Here is a 22,060-nt window from a genome sequence, read left to right as displayed (position 1 = left end):
CAAATAAAGTGGCTGTAATCTACTGACACTGTCACATCCATATTATAATAACCATTATTTATGACAGTGGTGACTAGAAAAGTCATTGCAACAGAAATGTCATCATGTAATCAAAAGAAATATATATTTATAACATTTTTTGTTTGGGCTTCAGTATCTACTCTTCTAACCAAATGTGTTTAACATAATATAATTTGCAGTAGGAACAAGTCAAAACACAATCATAGTCATCGCAAGTAGATTACATTTTTCAGCTATGGGTCTAAAATTAAGATCTTTTGTTTACAAAGTAATTTGAAAAATACAGCAGCACCATGTTCAAATGCATTTATTAAACAGCATGCTAAATCATTTCAATCAGAAAAAAAGAGAAGCATAACTCATATGACAAAGTAACACTTTTTCAAGGCTTGTATTTGCAGACAAAGTGACATTGATGATCACAGTTAACATCATTCCATTTCTTGAAGCCTAGAAAGACAAATAAAATGTGTTAGCATATATAAACTTTAGATGCGAACACTGCAGGTATGGCATAAATCATATATGCTGACAGAAATAATTAAAGAGCATGGGTACTATTCAATATAAGAACATAGCTGGTAAGATTAATCAGTTATGTGCCATAGTCTAATAATGAACAAATTACTTTTTTCAACATAAGTCTTAATGTAAGATGCTGTGAGATGTCACTGTCACTTTCTGAACTGTAGATATTACAACATAATTCTCAAAGTATTATGCAATAAGTAATCTATAATTATACCTTATTTTTGATAAGAAGAAATATAGCAAAAAAGAATGCAAATAAACATTCCAATAAGTGACATACACACACTGAAAGATAGAAAGACCAGGAACTATGAGGCCCGGCATTACCCCACAGGTCCATGAAGGGCAGCATACCACATTAGTTAAAGTACGGGAGCAGCCCCTCTGCTGTGATGCACATCAGGCAGAGATCAGTCCTTAACTTAAACCTCATAGTGACAGACAGCTTCTAGTTGCTTTCTCAGGAACCCTCTCCTCCAAACTCTGCTACATATAATAAGGCTATACTGCACTGCTCAGGGTGTATGGTGTTCTGGTCAGTAATGATGTACAGATGACATCTGCAATTATAAATGTTCTGGAACACATTTTGAAGTATTGAGTTATACTAGTAATAAGTCAGGGCTTCATCTGTATGACAGTAGGGGAAATGTAACATAAGGACTGCTATTTCATACCACTATCCTATGTGTGTCGGGTAGGATTTTTGTTAAAATATGCTTGAAGCAATATATCTTACCAGGTATAGTGTGTCAGTAGCATTTAGTACGCACTCATCTACATGGCTGACAATTCTATGTAAAACTCTCTTACTGTCATCAATGTGTGCAATGTAATAACAGGATAACTAATTACTGAATCTTATGGAGCTCATACTTTGGAAAGGATAATGTTTGATGTTTCTTTCCTTGAAATCCTTACCTTAAGGGGAAGTTTAATATTTCCACAGTGTTTCTGGTTGTGGTTTAAGCAGTGTTTAATTTTAGTTATCACGGCAAGCAGCTACTATTATTCAAAAATGGAAAAAAGAGAGACAGATACATTAACCCTTTTTCTTAGAGAGGGTTTTTGAGTGATTGAGTTCTACACCAGCCCAATTAATGAAGCAAGAGAAGAGCTGGGGAACTGAAGAGAGTCTGGGTTAGCTTGAAGAGAGGTCAGAAAAGAGTAGCTGTGGGACAAATGTGTGCCTAAGGACAAAAATCTGAGAATGGTCAGAAGGCCAGTCAGTATTCTAGTAGCAGATGTTATGTTCCCATGGTTGAATTGCTTGTGTCTACTTTACAACACTTGTCATTCAGACATGTCTCTCACTAATGCCTTCCTTTCAGCTTTAATTCACAAGTTTTTGTGAAGCATATGTCTTTACTGGACACTAAATGATTCATACATTACAGCATAAGAATTTATCACACTGCTAATCACATTAATTTAATAACTATGAGGACAAAAGTCTTCTAAACACAGAAAAACACAGCTTATTGGTTATCTGAACTTTTTTCAGGTAAAAATCTTTAAACTATAGATCACCAACACAGTTAACAATTGTGTACTGATGTGAAATGTACTGAAAGTGGACCAAGCAAGATATGAAGGAATAATGCACTTTCTTTGGACACATCATAGTAGAGTATAGCGTACTGATGTTTTAAAACATTTTACTTACTCTCCTGTGGTCGGATTTCTACACAGTGTTCATTGCCTTTTAGGTTATCAGGCTGACCAGTACCCCAGACCCTGTAGTTGTACATGGATCCATCAATCCATTTCCAGCGGCCGTTCTGCCAAACAATAAAAGATTTTCAATATATACTTTTAGCAGTTTTATTGGAACATAGTTTAATTTACTGCAGATTCACAGATAAAACAACAATGGCACTGGTATAATGCAGCCAACTTGAATAGCTCATTTATGGGTCTACTGCCTAAAATGCCCATTTACATTTTCCAGTTTGTCTACAGATGGAAGAGGGCTTATTTATATGGTTTATACTGCTACTGTGGCTAAACTATTCATATTTACATGCAATATGCTAAATAAACAGAATAGCCACTTTATGTATTACAAACGCTTTAAAAGTGGCAGTAAAATAATTTCTCAATTACAGTCATTTTGGTCTTGCTGTATAAGTGTAGGTCACAATGATTTACAGTTAAGAAAATGGCTTCCTGTCAGAAGCAGCACAAATAAAATGCTGACAATAACCAGAGTAAAGTAAGACCTGAATAAATGCATACAAAAAAAAAGTTTAATCACTACAAACTCCTTTAATTAAACTTATATGCAGTAGCTAAAATCTTTCATTATTTTAGTTTTGGCAAACAATTTCAAACTTAGCATTTTCTGCATAACACAAAATTCTTATATTTGTAGGATACCTCCCAACTCTTCAGATTTGGAGATACCACTTGCTTGTTCTCAGACTTGTGCTTAGTCCCTCCTAAAACTGCATAGAATTGTAAGAATTTGTATGTTGTATTTAAAAAAAATCCTAATTGTTGGCCTTTCCCATTTTTTTCTTGCTTTATCTGTAACCCTGAATGAAACGTTGAGAGGCAAAAATAATGTATTCACTGTTTCAGTGAAAACTGTTTTAAACTTGGAAGTGTAGACATATTACAATTTAAACTAGGGAAATGGATGGTGATTAACTTTGACTGCCAACATTATTAATTTTTTTACAATAATATATCCTTATGACCATCTTTGGCAGCTAACATCAGAGTATCTCAACATAAAGGTAAGTTTACTAAATCCTTTACAAACAACATCATGCTTAACAGTGCCTTCTCATGCACTGTTCTCTTAATAATGATAATGTGTGTGTGTGTGTGTGTGTGTGTGTGTGTGTGTGTGTGTGTGTGTGTGTGTGTGTGTGTGTTTGTGTGTGTGTCTTCTCATGCTCTGTTCTCTTAGTAATGATAAAAATGTGTGTGCGTGTGTGTGTGTGTGTGTGTGTGTGTGTGTGTGTGTGTGTGTGTGTGTGCCTTCTCATGCACTGTTCTCTTAGTAATGATAACAATGTGTGTGTGCATGTGTGTGTCTGTGTGTGTGTGCCTTCTCAAGCTCTGTTCTCTTAGTAATGATAAAAATGTGTGTGTGTGTGTGTATGTGTGTGTGTGTGTGTGTGTTTGTCTTCTCATGTTCTGTTCTCTTAGTAATGATAAAAATGAGTGTGTGTGTGTGTGTGTGTGTGTGTGTGTGTGTGTGTGTGTGTGTGTGTGTGTGTGTGTGTGTGTACCTTCTCATGCCCTGTTCTCTTAGTAATGATAAAAATGTGTGTGTTTGTGTGTGGATGCACACATGCATGCATGTGTATATTCATATAGTCATAAATAGATTTGTTAAATGTTCTCTATTTTGTTTGCATGAAAGCAAGTGCAATACAAAATTACTGATACTGCAGTTAAATTATAAAGTATTTGACCCAAGTGACATGATGTTCAAAATAGCTTGTGATAGACGAAGATATAGACAGAACCATGCCAGGAATTGGTTGGGTCAAAACAGAAGCTACATAATTATCTTGTGACATCCACAGACTCTATTTACCTGCAGATCCCCACACTCTTCTCCTGTAGCAAACTATTAAACGCACAATAACACCAGAGAAAAACCTTAGAATGAAATTTCCATTCAAAACAAACTACTGACTATGGAGTAATAATGACAGAAATACTGCTAGACAAACCATTAACTGGAACACTTGTGAAGGAAAGTAATCTATAACTTTAGTTAATATTCATAAAGAAAACAGTAAGATATTATATTATCTCACTACACTTTATCAGGATTTGAAGTTAGTAATAATCAATTATGGAAATGTTTGCAATTAGGCATTGTAGTCTTTAAACTGCGAAGTGCAAAGCACACTTTCATAAGGCCATTCCAGAATAATAAATTTGGAATCAATTGATTTGTAGTCCACTGCCTGTACAAGCCAAACTATGTCAGTCTTTAAGCTATATGATGTAATAAATGAAAACAGCTTAAAGAGGACTAAAGAGTCTGGAAAATGCCACTGCACAGAAATAATTGTTAATTCCAGGTGGATATGTGTCATGGCATCAAAACTCACACCAACAATTACCCTAAATTTATAAAGACAGCAGAACAACACACAATATACTAAAATGCAATTTCAATGAAAAATAAACAAAAATGTACAGAAACCTTTTTTTGGTGAGGGCAAATATTCATCCAAATGTTTTCTGAAACATACTAAATCCAAGGTTGCACAACTGCAAAAAAGGGCAAAGGATGCCTACATTAAAACTCTATTCCACACCTCCCTGTACTACTACAAACAGTAAATCACTAAAACAAAATTATAGATGAATTTCAAACAAATCCAAAACATTAAAAAACATCCAAAGTAAACTTTCACAAAGTACAACATAAGTTGAATGAAAAATTTCATGAAAACTGTGATGCCCTCACCAATCGACCCGTAATCAACCCTCAACACTGGCACCAGTAGGGGATGTACACTGGGAGGATGACAAGGTTCACATACACACACACACACACACACACACACACACACACACACACACACACACACACACACACACACACACACACACACACACACACACACACACACACACACACAGTATTTCCAGATGCAGCTCTCTGCATCAAGTGCAATTTCCCCTAAGACCACACAGAAACCAGAATCAGTCTGGGGCTGGTTTTTCCCTCTTTCTCCAGATCCCCAGTAAGACTCCCCCACTGGCATAGCTATAAAGTTGAGATCTCAGCTGAGTGGCCAAGCCAAACCCTCCAGCATCTTCTCTGTCCAACCAGTGGCTTTTGTCCCTGCCCAAGTAGCTGACACACACACACACACACACACACAGACACACACACACACGCACACACACACACACACACACACACACACACACACACACACACACACACACACACACACACACACGTGGGAAAAGCTGGCACAGGATTATTAGCTATGCTCCCCTTTTGTCCAGACTATAAGGTAATTATCACTGCCACCAGCCAACACCTCATCAGCTACTCTAAGGACCTCATCAAAGGGTGTCCAATCTTACTGTGCAATATTAATATCAATACAAATGGTAGTTTGACCAAGAGCAAGGCTATTAGGAGTGGCCTACACAGTGTTACCAAATAATTATGCAAGTACTCTCAGAACATAAATATCTCTACACAGATCAGCCAAAATGAAAGGTTTAACTATATTTAATAATGAATAATAAAATAACAAGACAATACTGAATATATATTCACAGTTACATCAGAGTTCAAAACCACAGGAAATATTTAAAAGAACATTGCAGGAAAGTCTCAAATAAATAAAGAAAAATATCTAAACCTAAGCTTCACTATATTCCTGACTGAATCTAAAAGAATTACTATATCCTAGTTAACTTACTTAAGAACAAGGCCAGATGTGTGTAAATCGATCTTGTTGTTGCCAGGTCCAAGACAGAATACAGAATGCTGTCTCTCTAAGAGACATCTTAAATTAATATTTCAAATATTACTGTTGGGATAACCATTTCAATCTTGTCTCTATGGCTTTGTCTCCAAACCGTCCAACTTGAGCTGACCCTCTAATAACATCGATATCTGTGCAGCAACTGAGACCTGTTTCAAGGCTCCAGAGAACACCTCTGCAATACCAGGCTACAACTCTTGCCACACTTTTCAGCCACCAAACCAGGACCGAAACACTAAAGGTGAAGGAGTGTCCATATTCACCAAGGATATTCACATCTTCAGGCTAGTTGCCCAACACAGTGCATCTGAAAATCTACAGGTGCAACTAACACTAGGTAAGACTGAAATCCAAATTGTAGCTTGCTACAGATCCCCCACCATGCCCCAAGATTCTCACTACACCTTTCTAAATATACTGGAAAATATTAAGATACATCCAAACACCCTAATACTGGGTGATTTCAACTACCCTGCCATTAATTGGGAAAACTACTCAGGTACCAACACCTTTGCCCAACGGTTCTTGGAATTCAAAAATTCCAACACCCTGGATCAACTAATCCATAGTCCCACCAGGGGCTCAAATATCCTATACCTGGTCTTTACCAACATGGGAGATTGATGCTCCACACTAGTGGTCACCACCTCGTTGGTCAGGTCTGACCATAAGCTATTCACCCGTGACGTCCACATCCCACCCCCACCCCAGTAGGGAAACCTTCATAAAAAACTTCTCCAAAGCCAACTTCATGCTACTAAAGTCAGAAGTGACAAACTTCATGACACCCATGCAAATGTGAACTGAAAGTTTGACTCCTGAATCGTACACTAAGGCACTTTATGAGCACTTCCACTTGTGCATGAATCATGCCATTCCAAATAGAACCAAAATGCTCTCCTCCAAAAAAGGAAGCCAATCTAGTGGTCACCTGCCATAAACAAACTATACAACAGAAGGATGAAACTGTTGCAGAAAAGAGAAAAATCCCAGGATGCAAAAAACTCCCTTACCAGCCTCAGTAAGAAGCTGAGATCTCTCCCAAAATCCTTCAAAGCTAGTTACAAAAATAAAATTGCCAAAGATTCCAAGGACAACAATAAGGCATTCTATAATTATGTCAATAATCTAAATGGCAATGCTCAGATCTGCTCTGAGCTACAACAGAATGGCATTAAATATACTGATCCCAAGGATATTGCCAATATCCTGGCAGACCGATTCAGTGCCACCTTCACCCCACTCTCACCCCCTAAAGGGCCCATCTCAATACCAAAAGATTGCCAAATTCCAGTAATCATGCCCACACAGGTAAAAATGCACTCTCCAAAGCTAAGAATACAGCATCCATGGGACCAGGCGACGTCCCGGGCTGTGTACTACATGAACTGCAAAATGAACTGGCACCTCACCTAAGCATCATGATTAATCATAGCCTCACCTCAGGCTTCATGTCCAATGAGTGGGGCACAGCTACAGTTATCCCACTCCACAAGGGGCGATCCACCTTGGATCCCGGGAACTATCATCCCATCAGTCTGACGAGCCTGATCTGCAAAGCCATGGAACGCATTATCATGGAATTTATAAACAAGGACATTGGCAATCTTCAAACACTGGACCCCACCCAGTTTGGTTTGGTGAAGGGCCGATCTTGTCTCCTCAACCTGATTGATTTCTTCGAATCAGTCTCCAGAGCCATGGATGATGGTAAGGCAGTCCACACAGCCTATCTTGACCTTGCCTTCAACACCATCCCCCACTCTGGAATCATAGATAAACTTATTAAGCTGGGCATTAATCCCTACATCACTCAATGGGTTGCCAACTGGCTTACTGACAGAACCCACACTGTTAAAGTAGCTGATTCTAAATCCAGCTCCAGACAAGTGACAAGTGGAGTACCTCAGTGTTCAGTCCTGGGACCGCTCTTGTTTGGCATTTACTTCTCTGAAGTACAGGGCAGCACTAAGGGACTCTGGCTAACAAAGTTCGCAGATGACTGCAAACTGGGAACCATTACTGAATCCCCAAATTATGTGGATATTCTACAAAAGGGCCTTACAGAAAAAGATGCTTGGTGCCAGAGCCATGGGCTCAAGCTCAATGCCAAGAAATGTATAGTTATCCCCTTTGGGAAAAAACATGTACCCATGAATTACCACATAAGTGGCAGTACACTAAACACCAAAAGTGTTATAAGGGACTTAGGGACATAGGTGGACAGTGGTCTCACCTTCGATAACCACATCACCACAACAGTCAGGAAATCTTTCTATGTGGCACACCTCATCGCTAAGGGCTTTTCATCCAGAAAAAAAAGGAGGTCATTGCCCTACTGTACTCATCCCTCATTAGGCCCATTATTGAGTACAAAGCCCCATTTGGTATGTACCTCACAGGTCACTTGCAACAGCTGAAAAGGCCACAGAAATACCTCACTAAAAGAATCACAGGCCTAAAGCCCTATGCTGACCATCTAAAAAAACTCCAGCTATACTCTGTCGCATATCGCCTACTCAGAGGCGATCTCTGCTTAACATACAAGGCCATGTCAAACCCAGAGCTGTTGGACATTCTACACTTAAAGAAATCCCAATCCCTCATAGCCACATGCTCCAGGGATCTAAACCTGGTCATCACAATGAACAAAACATGCTGGAGGGATAGGTTCCTGACCTAGAGACTCCCCGTACTCTGGAATAGACATACATACATGTCAAGCAGAGCACCTATTTGGCTCTCTTCAAAAGGAACCTTGACGATTGGATGGGAGATAGGAAATTCACCCCAGGGATCACGTCAGTCACCCTGCTAGATGGGACCAGGGAAGTAAATATTCTGGGAAGAAATAGCCAGGGAATTGTTATGGCTAGGCTTGTATAGGCAAACAAACCTATGAACCTATGAACCTATATACACTGATTACTAATCCTGTCCATCCTCATCACACCGAATGCAAATCTTAACATCTTTAACTCTGCCACCTCCAGCTCTGACTCCTGTCTTTTTGTCAGTGCCTCTATCTCCAACACATATAACATAGCTGGTCTCACTACCCTCTTGTAGACCTTCCCTTTCATTCTTACTGGTACCCGTCTGTCACAAATCATTCCTGACATTGTTCTCCACCCAATCCACCCTATCTGTACTCTCTTCTTCACCTCTCTTCCACACTTACCATTATTCCGAACTGTTGATCCCAAGTATTTAAATGCATCCACCTTTGTTAACTCTACTCCCTACATCCTAACCATTCCTCTATCCTCCCTCTCATTCACACACATGTATTCTGTCTTAGTCCTGGTGGCCTTCATTCATCTCCTCTCTAGAGCATATCTCCACCTCTCCATGGTCTCCTCAACCTGTTCCCTACTCTTACTACAGATCACAATGTCATCCACAAACATCATAGCTCATGGGGACTCCTGTCTGATCTCGTCTGTCAACCTGTCCATTACAACTGGAAATAAGAGAGGGCTCAGAGCTGATCCTTGATGTAATCCCACCTCCACCTTAAGTGGATCCGTCACTCCTACCGCAGACATCACCACTGTCACACTACCCTCATGCATATCCTGTACCACTCTTACTTCTCTGCCACTCCCAACTTCCTCATATAATACCATAACTCCTCTCTAGGCACCCTGTCATATGCTTTCTCTAAGTCCACAAAGCCACAAAGCAACTCTTTCTGACCTTCTCTATACTTCTCCATCAACACTCTCAGAGCAAACATTGCATCTGTAGTGCTCTTTCCTGGCATGAAACCATACTGCCACTCACTAATCATCACCTTCCCTCTTAACCTAGCTTCCACTATTCTTTCCCATAAATTCATGCTGTGACTGATCAATTTTATCCATCTGTAGTTACTACAGCTCTACACATCACCCTTATTCTTAAAAATCGGTACCAAAATACTTCTCCACTCCTCAGGCATCCTGTCAGTTTCCAAGATTTCATTAAACAATCTGGTTAAAAACTCCACTGCCATCTCTCCTAAACACCTACATGCTTCCACAGGTATGTCATGTGGACCAACAGCCTTTCCATTCTTCATCTTCTTCATAGCTGTCCTTACTTCCTCCTTGCTAATCCATTGCACTTCCTGATTCACTATCCCCACATCATCTAACCTTCTTTCTCTCTCATTCTCTTCATTTATCAGCCCCTCAAAGTAGCTGTCATAAAGTAATTTGATTTCAGCTATTTTCTGAAGTTAGCCTCCTGTATTCCAGTTTCCACTGTTAAGATATATACATTTAAACAGTTAAAATAGTGCATGGATATTTTTGTTCTCCTCCAGCAGGGCACAATGTGGCTACATTACAAACACAACACTTTACAAAATATCTTCTCAACACAAATGTCTGTACAAACCTAATTTGATATGGGTCTATATTATAACATCAAAATCTACAAAGACCGAATGTTATAATATCGACCCCTTGATGTCGAACGCTGAAAACAGCGAAGGTGCAGGACACCAAATTCTTTCCCAGGGAAAGAATTCGGTGGGCCATTGCTGCGGCTTCGCTGTTTTCAGCGTTCGATATGTTGGAACACACGGTCGGGTTCAGGTAAGTGTGCGATTGTGTAGGTTAGGGTTAGGGAGCGGGTTAGGTGAGTTAGGGTTAGGGAGCGGGCCAGGTAAGTGTGCGGTTGTGTGGATGTTAGGGTTAGGGCATGGGTCAGGTAAGCATGCGATTGTGTGTAGATTAGGGTTAGGGGGCAGGTTAGGTGAGTTAGGGTTAGGGTGCGGGTCAAGTAAGTGTGCGGTTGTGTGTAGGTTAGGGTTAATGGTGGGTTAGGTGAGTTAGGGTTAAGGTGCAGGTGAGGTGAGTGTCTGATAGTGATGGACCTTAGGGTTAGGGTTGGGTTAAGGTAAGTGGATAGCTAGTAGTGTATGTAAAGTTTAGTTTGGGTTTCGGTGTAGGATTTTAAGTGTATGTGTGTGGATTGCTGTTTTTTGTGTGTGTTTGTGTTGTGTGTATGTTTCTCGGAATAGCAAATTTTTTCCCTGAGAAAAAATTCTCTATTCTGACTGTTTGATGTTTTCGGATTTCAGTGTTTAGGGTTCGATATTATAACATTCGATCTTTATAGATTTCGATGTTATAATATAGACCCATTTGATATACATATGATATTCAGTATGAATACATTTGTGACACAAGAATCTTAGATAAATCATTCTGATATACACCAATGACATATAATTATTTACAAAGTTCCAGATAGATGTGCTAGCAGTATCCCCCTTTGTCACAAAAATCAAATAAAAAAAAAAAAATCATTGAAACTGTCATTTAATGTATTTACCACAGCAAAAGTTTCATGTCATATTTCCAAGCAGAATATATATATATATCTATATATAAATATATATATATATATATATATATATATATATATATATATATATATATATATATATATATATATATATATATATATATATATATATATATATATATATATATCTATAGAGAGAGAGAGATGGTCAATTGATGGAGTGCAACATAAACATAAGCCTGGAAAAAAAGGAAACTATGCCTGTTAATGATTACAAAAATACCGAACCTAAACAATGGTGAAACAACCTAATTGTATAGTGTTAGGACTAAACATAGGGTTACCGTTACCTTTATGGTTAGGTTGAACTTAGCATGAGTTTTAACATACGTAAGTAAGGTTGGCGAGGGATCTTTGCCTTTGTTTCCCTTAACACTTAGTTTCCACACTTTGTGTATCTTAGTAAATTATCATGAACCTTCCTGCATAATTTATGAAGCTAAATTACCATTACTGTTATAGACACAGAAATTCCAATTACCTGTTCTGGGTCATGAAGACCAATCCATGCTGTGTCTTTTTTTTGATAGGCTGAGATGTGTGATGCGATAACAGAGAGTTCTGATTCATCAAGGATAGATGCCAAGTGAGCTCCATGTCCATAAGACTGACATTCAAACTATGAAAACAGAAAATCATGAATGAATACATGGACCAAAAGATGAAATATTACTTCTTACTGCAACAATTATGTTTGTACAGCTGTAACAGAAAGCAAAATGATGACTAATTCATTTGAAAAGATTAAGTGAACATTATTTGTCCTGTATACTGCATTGCATGTATTACAGCAACCGTTTGTTAAGAGAAGTAGTAATCACATACATTTTGACTAACAGACAGTGATCTGTATGTTCTGACCTAGTTTTTGTAAAATCTAATGCTCATAACTGATTAATTAGTATCCAGTTATGCCTACATATTATAAATGCAATGAAGTGCTTATCTTCATGTGGTCTGTATACATCTAAAACTAACATGTTGCTGTGTCTTTCGGCTTTTCCCAGTTAGGGGTCACCACAGCGGAACTCCAGTCCTCTAATGATTGGCAGTTGATTTTTACATGCTGAGTTGCCAGCCCTAATGCACAACCTTCAACGAAGGTATGCCCATTCACGCATGTCTCCACGCAGAAGACGCTCTAGCTGAGAGTCGAACCGGTCAGCGTCTTACTGGGAGGCGACAACGCTACTGCACCATCTCAATTCTATACAGAACCTTAGACTATTATCTTTAAGGCCACTGAGTTGTGTTGTTTAGGTGTCATCAAATGAATTTCAGAAATCCATATGAATCATTAATATCAAATCATGAGCTCAGTCTCCTGTCATTTTAGATCACTCACAGAAGATAAATATAGGTTGCAACCATATAGCATTAAATAATGAAAATAATTTTATTTGCACTCCATCAGAATGATTTTCACTGAATCAGTCTAATCATTGCAGCTAGCAGTTATAAATTCCTGTTGTACTGTTACTAAACCCAACGTGATTTAACAAAGCAATGCTTTCTACCTGTATGTAGCCCAAGAATGTAAGCATTGACAACTATCGACAAATCCGAAAACCTAGCCATATATTTTCTGATCACTTCTTATAATTAGTAATTAGCTTCAATAGACTCACTACAGGTGATCAAGCAAAGGTTTCTAAACATATATGGCAACTTCTTACAATAACATTGCCAGATTTGCCACTGATGCCCCATTTCTTACCCACCACTGCAAAAATCTCAAACTTCTTGGATGGTTTGAACTGCAACGCCAGTTTCTTTTTCAGCAACTCCTATTCATTCACAAAATCCTGCATCATCCCTCAAATACTCCTATACTCGGAAACTTTATTAGCCCCTATCAAAATCTTTCAACCTTACGATCTGCCAACAGACTACCTGTCTCTTCCCAAAAATCCAACAACAAATCTGGGGACTGCCTGTTTACTAACTCAATTGGAAACACTTGGAACAAGCTTCCTAGGGAACTAACATCCCTGTCATCCACTCCACTTTGTAAAAAACAACTGAAAATCTTCCTAAAATCACAATGGCTTTGTCCATGCTCTAATCCTGACTGACTCCAGTCTCCTTTGGCTTAACACGTTTTAGCCTGTTTTACTGAATTCTTCTTGTGTGGTTCTTTTTTTCTCTCTTGAACTATTTTCTTAACAATTTTGTTAACCCAGGAAACAACTCCCTACCTGTGTTTATATTCTGCATCATTACTGTACTGACAAAGAATATGTTTATTAAATATGTTTATATTCAGCATTATGACTGTACTGGCAAATAATTTGTTTTTTAAGTGTGTTTATAGTGTAGCTAAGCATTATTACTTTAATATTCTTTTTAATCTTTTGTACGATTTTGTTTGCAAAAGTTTTTTATTGTAATTGGAGCTTTTTATAAAATTTCTTTATTGTAATTGGAGCTTTTCTCCCTCGGCCTCCACTGAAAATGGACATATATACAGTTGGACTTTCCCGGTCAGCAAATGTAAAATAAAATAATAAATAAAACAAAATATAGCCACTGTATTAACTCAGGCAAAGAAATCTGGATATCTTATCTGGACTAAGGCCTATCTTATATCCCTTTCTCATCTCAATTGTCCATCAGTGTATCTTCTTCTGTTCTATCTGTATTTGAGCATATATTCACTAAGCTTCAGTCTTCCCTTCTCCACATATTAGTAAAGATTGTAACTGGATTACTAGATTTGCAACAGGCACCATACTAAAACACAACAAGGTGCCTGACTTGAATATATCCAGCACCAGTGCTTCAATTCAGCTAGAGTCTGAAATACCATTTCACACTGAGCTAATCAAAGGAAGGACACTGAGGAAACTCGGAGCTATAATATATAACATTAAGTATCCTGTTTTTTGTTTATTTTGTTCATTTCTTTGTTATTTATAGCACTTTGTGCACTGTGTATTTTTCTAGCTAGTTTCACTGTGTGTGAGGTATTAACTGGAAATTGTCCACTTTTATTAAGCATCTGTTGGGTTGTTTGTTTCTGATAACTTGTTGCAGTTAAACTCTTTTTTCTAGAGGCTCCTTTAGCTGTTTAAAACTTTCATTTAAAGGCTCACTGCTTTTAAGAATAAAAACTTTTGCGTTAAAGAAGTTACTTTGAATTCTCAATTCCTTTGGTTAGAGTTGGCTTTCCGGCTACAAGGTTGCTGTTTTCCAGTTTTTTGCACTGTACTGACAAAGAATATGTTTATATTCAGCATTATGACTGTACTGGCAAATAATTTGTTTTTTAAGTGTGTTTATAGTGTAGCTAAGCATTATTACTTTAATATTCTTTTTAATCTTTTGTACGATTTTGTTTGCAAAAGTTTTTTATTGTAATTGGAGCTTTTTATAAAATTTCTTTATTGTAATTGGAGCTTTTCTCCCTTGGCCTCCACTGAAAATGGACATATATACAGTTGGACTTTCCCGGTCAGCAAATGTAAAATAAAATAATAAATTAAACAAAATATAGCCACTGTATTAACTCAGGCAAAGAAATCTGGATATCTTATCTGGACTAAGGCCTATCTTATATCCCTTTCTCATCTCAATTGTCCATCAGTGTATCTTCTTCTGTTCTATCTGTATTTGAGCATATATTCACTAAGCTTCAGTCTTCCCTTTTACACATATTAGTAAAGATTGTAACTGGATTACTAGATTTGCAACAGGCACCATACTAAAACACAACAAGGTGCCTGACTTGAATATATCCAGCACCAGTGCTTCAATTCAGCTAGAGTCTGAAATACCATTTCACACTGAGCTAATCAAAGGAAGGACACTGAGGAAACTCAGAGCTATAATATATAACATTAAGTATCCTGTTTTTTGTTTATTTTGTTCATTTCTTTGTTATTTATAGCACTTTGTGCACTGTGTATTTTTCTAGCTAGTTTCACTGTGTGTGAGGTATTAACTGGAAATTGTCCACTTTTATTAAGCATCTGTTGGGTTGTTTGTTTCTGATAACTTGTTGCAGTTAAACTCTTTTTTCTAGAGGCTCCTTTAGCTGTTTAAAACTTTCATTTAAAGGCTCACTGCTGCTTTTCAGCTATGAGAAACATTTCTGCAGTTTGTTCTAAGTAGTGGAGATATTTGTAGCATTTCCATATTCAGGCTTGTATTTGGGCCTAGTGTTTGTGGAGGCTGTGTGTCTGAGCACATATTCAGGGAAATCTTGGTTTAGCCAAAGCCATCAGGCATTTCAGTGAGACAGAATTGTTTGAGGTCATTGGCTGACTGAGGTCACCTGGACTACAGCTTAGACTAAGCACCTCATTGGTTCTTTTGAGATTTCTTTCTTAAAAGCTGTCTCAGGTTTCATCCTTCTGTTACCTAAGTAGTTCAGTTGTGAAAAAAAAAAAAAATTATCTGCTTTTACTGTATTTGTGTTTCTTCCTACTTTATTTTGATTTTGCATCATCTTAAAAGTACTCAGTTGTATTTATTACTGCTTGGTGTAACTCATTCTAAGCCTTTTAGTTTAAGCACTTGGGCTTCAGACCAGTTATTTTACATTAAGAAGGTTTGTGGTCTGCACTGTAGTGGCAGAACAGGTAGCTTACATCCTTCTAAGTTGGGAACTGCTGATTGAGGGCTCAGTGTCTGTTATTCTAAAAGTGTATTAATTCTGGTTTTAGCACTTGAGCTTCAGGCCAGTTATTTTACATTAAGAGGGTTCGTGGTCTGCACTCTTGTGGGAGGAGAGGCTGGACTCTTCCCTTCTGAGCTGGGAATTTCTGGTTAAAGGCTTATAGTGCCTGCATATTTGAACTGCTTCTTACTGAAATTGGTACAGCTTGTTTGCTGTAGCATAGACTAGATCCAGGCCTGCTGAATCTAGCTTTGTTTGTATGCTTGTTGTTTGTTTGCGTGTTATTTCCCTGAAACGTTAATTCCACCTAAAACGCGGCTTTTCAGTGCTTCTGTGGATCCCTAGTGATATCTGCATTGCTTACTGTACTTATTTCCTTGATTCACTTGAAAGAAAGTTACTGTTTGTCGTTTTTGCATTTAAGTTACCTGTAACACATTGCATTTAAGTTACCTGGCACTTGCTCACTAAAGCAATTATATAAGTCAGCACTAAAAAATTAAAAGCACTACACCCTCACAAACTCCCCTTGAGTACCTTGTTCCCCATTGGCCTATTTTTCAATTATAAAGGAATTCCCAATACTATTCTAGCATGTTCAAAGGTCAGTTGTCAAGCTCCTCTCCAGTCCAGCTGGTGAATCTGGGAATCTTGAGGCAATGTTACAACTGCCTCATGTACACAGACAACCCTCTTCTCCTCCCAACAAATTCCAACACATGTGAGAGATGCAACCATATAGCCAAACTGGAGGCTAAGTTCTCTCAACTCAGTACTGGCATAACCAGTCAGGAGGAGAAGGAAACCACACTCACTACAATTCCAGTCTCACATAGACCTACCACGACAGCAAACCAAACACATAAACACACAAAAACATACTCGGAGGCTCTAAATAAAAATCTGCCTAAGCAGCAGAGACCTCCAAAGCAGACACCCAAGCAACCGCTACCCCAAAACAAAACACATGCAACACATAGCTCACAAAGCCAGTGTGCCGAACAGTCACAGCCCTTAAGGCTAAACAACACACCTGATACACTTGTAATAGGTGACTCTATCATCAGGCACACTGATGTCCCGCTCACCAGGCTGTACAAGGAGAAGGTCACGGTGAGCTGCCTGTCGGGTGCTAGGATCTGCCACATAACACAACCACTCAGGTCACTCCAAGGCAAGTACAAATATGACTCAGTCATTGTCCATGCTGGTGTGAATGACCTGAGATGTACTTCCCTAGACTACATGAAAAGAGACATAGAGGAGCTCTCTGAGCATGTAGCCCAGGCCGGTATGACCCTGACCTTGAGTAGCATCTTACCCTCACCAAGAATGATGCCACAATATGAAGACAAGATGATCAATTTCAACAATTGGCTTAAGTATTGGTGTCATTCAAAGGGGATCCAATGCCTGTCAGCCTGGGATGACATGCTCGACAAGCCACGATGCTTCGCTAGGGACGGCTTGCACCTGTCACCCCTGGGCTTTCAGATATTGGCAAAGGCTCTTGCTACCCCCATAGTGCCTTTTTTAGGCAAGGCTCAAAAGACAAACCAACCTCCATAGGTATCACAAGGGATAAGAAACTAAGAGTAATGCTACTCAATGCCAGACGTCTAAACCTCAAGATGCATGCGCTTGAAACTCTCCTTAGCATGGAGAACATCGATATCTGTGCAGTAACAGAAACCTGGTTCAAGGCTCTCGAGAGCACCCCAGCACTACCAGATTATACCTAATACCATGCTTTTCAGCCCCAAAACTTGCACCGAACCACAAAAGGAGGGGGAGTATCAATATTCGTCAAAGATACCCACACCTCCAGGTTGGTGGCACAGCACGAAGCATCAGAGACTATCCATGTGCAACTAACAGTGGGTAAAACTGCCTTCCAGTTTATAGCCTGCTACAGACTACTCTCCCAAACTCAGGAACCTCACTCGGCCTTCCTGAGAACACTGGAAAATATGAAGGTCTCTCCAAACACCATTATATTGGGCGACTTCAACTACCCAAACATAGACTGGGAGCATTACTCTAGCTCCAACACCCTAGCCCAAAGGTTCCTAGAATTTATAAACTCAGATGCTATGGAACAACTTGTTACCACTCCCACAAGAAGGGAAAACATACTAGACCTGATCATCACCAACATGGGGACTCTATGCTCCAGACCAGAAGTGTAGCCCTCACTGGTAAGATCAGACCATAAACTAATCTCACTGGATATTCACATCCCAACCCCTGCCCAGAAAACCACAGTGAAAAACTTCTCTAAAGCAAATTTCACACTCCTCAAAACTGAGGTGGAATCCTTCAAAGCCCCCGGGCCTGTGGAAAATATGGCCCAGACTGCAGAATCCTTTATAAACACATTCTATGAACACCTTCAGGAATACATGGATCATGCAATCCCAAATAAAACCAAGACCCAATCCTCCAAAGGCAGACATCCTGTCTGGTGGACCCCAGCCATAAACAAACTATACAATAGAAGGAGGAAGCTACTACATGATAGAGCAAAATCCCAAAAAGGGAAGGCATCTCTGATCAGTATTAGCAAAAAACTACGGGCACTCATAAAATCATCTAAGGCCAGCTTTGAGAGAAAAATTGCAGAGGACACTAAGGATAATCACAAGGCTTTCTTTAGTTATGTTAGGAACCTGGGTGGGAATTCCCAGATATGCTCAGAATTGATCCAAAATGACAAAAAATACACCGAACCCACAGACATTGCTAACATCCTAGCTGACAGGTTCAGCGCAAACCCCCCCCACCACCACCAAAAGGGCAAATATCTATCCCAGCAGAGTGCTGCCCCCCTGACATCTCAGATGCTCAGGTAAAAGCCGCCCTCTCCAAAGCAAAAAACACAGCATCAATGGGACCAGATGGTGTCCCAGGCTGCGTCCTACATGAACTCCAAGAAGAGCTAATCCCAAACATAAAACTACTGTTCAATCTCAGCCTTACTACAGGGTATGTACCCAAAGAGTGACGTACAGCAACAGTGGTCCCTCTCCACAAAGGTGGTGCCTCAACGGATCCTGGAAACTATCGCCCCATAAGCCTGACTAGCTTGGTCTGCAAAGCTATGGAAAGGATCATCATGGACCTCATAAATAAAGATATTGGGGACCTACAGACACTGGACCCTACCCAGTTTGGCTTTGTTAAGGGCAGATCCTACTTCTTAAACCTGGACGATTTCTTTGAAACAGTGACCAAGGCCATTGACGAGGGGAAGGTGGTCCACACAGCCTACCTGGACCTCGCAAAAGCCTTCGATACAATACCCCACTCGGGCATTATAGATAAGCTCACCAGCGTAAATATAAACCCCTATGTCACTAGATGGGTTGCAAATTGGCTCAAGGACAGAACCCACATGGTTAGAATTGCTGGAGCCATGTCAGACTCCAAACCAGTTACAAGTGGCATCCCACAAGGCTCAGTCCTGGGACCTCTCTTGTTCGGTATATATTTCTCGGAGGTACAGGCCAACACGGAAGGACTGTGGCTGACCAAGTCCGCAGATGACTGCAAACTGGGCACCATAATTGACTCTCCAGCCGACACAAGCATCCTCCAAAAGGGCCTCATAGAAACAGACAACTGGTGCCAGAGCCATGGCCTCAAGCTAAATGCCAAAAAGTGTATAGTCATCCCCTTTGGCAAAAACAAAGTGCCCACAAATTACCACATAGGTGGTAATCCATTAAGTACAGAAGAAGTAATTAGGGACCTGGGGACCCAAGTTGATAGCAATCTCTCATTTGACAACCACGTGGCCAAAGTGGTTAGAAAAACATTTTATATAGCCCACCTAATCATGAAGGGATTCACATCTAGATCAGGGGAGGTCATCGTGCCTCTTTACTCATCCCTCATCAGGCCCATAATTGAGTACAATGCCCCTTTTGGGATGTACCTTATCAGACACCTGCAGCAACTGGAAAGACCCCAAATGTACCTCACCAAGAGGATCAAAGGGCTCAAACAGATGCCATATGTTGCCCGGTTAAAGAAACTCCAGCTCTACTAAGTGGCATACCACCTGCTCAGAGGCAATCTGTGCCTGACGTATAAAGCCATGTCCAACCCGGAATTACTGGACATGCTGCACCTCAGAAAATCCAAATCCCATCGAGCTACGCACTCGAGATACTTGAACCTCAGCAGTGAAATAAATAGGACATGCTGGAGGGACAGATTCATAACCCAGAGGCTCCCTTCACTCTGGAATAAAATCTGAGTCCAGGTTAGGCAGAGTCCCTCATTGACTCTCTTCAAGAGGTATCTTGATGAGTGGATGGGAGATCGTAGGTTTACCCCGGGTATCACTTCTGTGTCACTGTTAGACAGAGGCACAGTATACTAACCTCGAAAAAGGGCATAGCAAAATTCATTTAAAATGGGTGGCGAAAGCCAAACACACTCTGGCTAGGCTTATAAATGTCCTAGGGCAGATAGCCTAGTATGAACCTATGAACCTATGAACTATACTACTCTAACTGTCCCACACCTGCTTATATCCTGGAATAACACAAACCACATCATGAATATATGTAGGCTCATAGGCTTCTTATATCCATACCTAAATCCAACTTCCTTTTGAAAAGCTTTGCAAAAGGCTTTGTGTGCAGTGTGGCAAATTTCTTACAATAACATATTCAAAAATGGTGGAGAAAGAGAGGAAAAAATAAGTGATGTTTTCTAGTACCACATGAGTGTCATCACTAAGATGAATATTATCAAGGAAGTGGGATGGCCACCATACTGCCCACATGCCCATCTCATTGTACATCTCCATGCTCCATGCATATTTGTATAAACCATTATATCGGGGATACAGAAGGCATAACTGCAATCCAGCTAAAATGCTAACAGGTAGCCACAGTAAGCTGGCTAGCGAAGCCCACCAACCTAGCATCTCTTCTCCCTGTTTACAGGAAAAAGCTAAGCCTGACAGCATCAAGGTTGTACTTAACTGATGAGAGAAGACCCACCGAAATTTTTGGATGTTAATTAATAATGGTGGAAAAACAGAATTGAGAATTTGGATGCAATATCTGTGGTTGTTGGCCTTACTGCAATAGTCTGACACAACAAGTGACTACTAAAAAAAAAAAAAACTATTTTCATACAACTCAACAAGAAAATGTTATCTTATTTAATGGGCTATTTATAATTTAAAACCATTTGCTTAGAATACTTCTTTTTTACCTGTAAATAAGACTAATCTCAGTCCTTAGTCTCAAAGGATCATAGGTTCATAGGTAAGTAATAGGCTAACTGCACTTGTGGGCTATTTTAAGCCTAGCTAGTTTCCCTTTTTTGTGCTTGAAATGATCTATCCCATTTGGTTATAGATTTTCTAACCCATTTCATGTCTGATAATTATATATATTACCTCTAATGAGAATAACTGGGAAGGTAGGTGTGTATGTGTGTGTCTGCGTGTATGTGTATGAGCAGAGAGAAGGTGCGTCTATGTGTGTGTGTGTGTGTGTGTGTGTGTGTGTGTGTGTGTGTGTGTGTGTGTGTGTGTGTGTGTGTGTGCATGTGTGTATGTGTGTATAAGTGCAGAAAGAAGGTAGGTGTGTGTGTGTGTGTGTGTGTGTGTGTGTGTGTGTGTGTGTGTGTGTGTGTGTGTGTGTGTGTGTGTGTGTGTGTGTGTGTGTGTGTGTGTGTGTGTGTGTGTGTTTAACTTACCTCTGAACTGTTCAAATTTAGCCTCATAATTCTGGTCTGTTTCTTATAAAAGTTGTGATTTTCTGGCAAATCACAGGGGGTTAAACTCATTAAATGAGGGCATATATATGAGTTTCAGACTTTACATCCTTCAGAAAATGCATGCTAACACATATCTTGTTATTCTAGCAACATTCAAAGTTAAAAAGACGATATTTAAAATATATCCATATTTTTGGACCATTGTATCCCCAATTTTTCAGGCTTTGTTCAGATTTCTTCCACTAAGAGGTTGAGAGGTATGCATACCTCTCAACTTTCCAGATTTTTGCAGAATGTCCATATT

At 39.5% G+C, this 22,060-nt stretch overlaps 1 protein-coding gene across 1 annotated transcript in view; it reads right to left on the bottom strand.

Moving 5' to 3' along the window:
* Nucleotides 1–403: 403 nt before the first annotated feature.
* LOC122814861 (regenerating islet-derived protein 4-like) overlaps nt 404–22,060 on the bottom strand; it is a gene marked incomplete at its 5' end in the record, with an annotated part of 41,551 nt that continues 19,894 nt past the window's right edge. Inside the window, 3 exons of the mRNA XM_044087140.1 lie at nt 404–471; nt 2,219–2,333; nt 11,875–12,012. Of these exons, the coding sequence (XP_043943075.1) occupies nt 404–471; nt 2,219–2,333; nt 11,875–12,012 (321 nt within the window). The remainder of the gene's footprint in view (nt 472–2,218; nt 2,334–11,874; nt 12,013–22,060) is intronic.

The sequence above is a fragment of the Protopterus annectens genome, chromosome 11.part0 (genome assembly GCF_019279795.1).
Source record: "Protopterus annectens isolate FY-2018-M chromosome 11.part0, PAN1.0, whole genome shotgun sequence".
Taxonomy (NCBI): domain Eukaryota; kingdom Metazoa; phylum Chordata; order Ceratodontiformes; family Protopteridae; genus Protopterus; species Protopterus annectens.
This window is presented reverse-complemented; position numbering and strand designations above follow the sequence as displayed.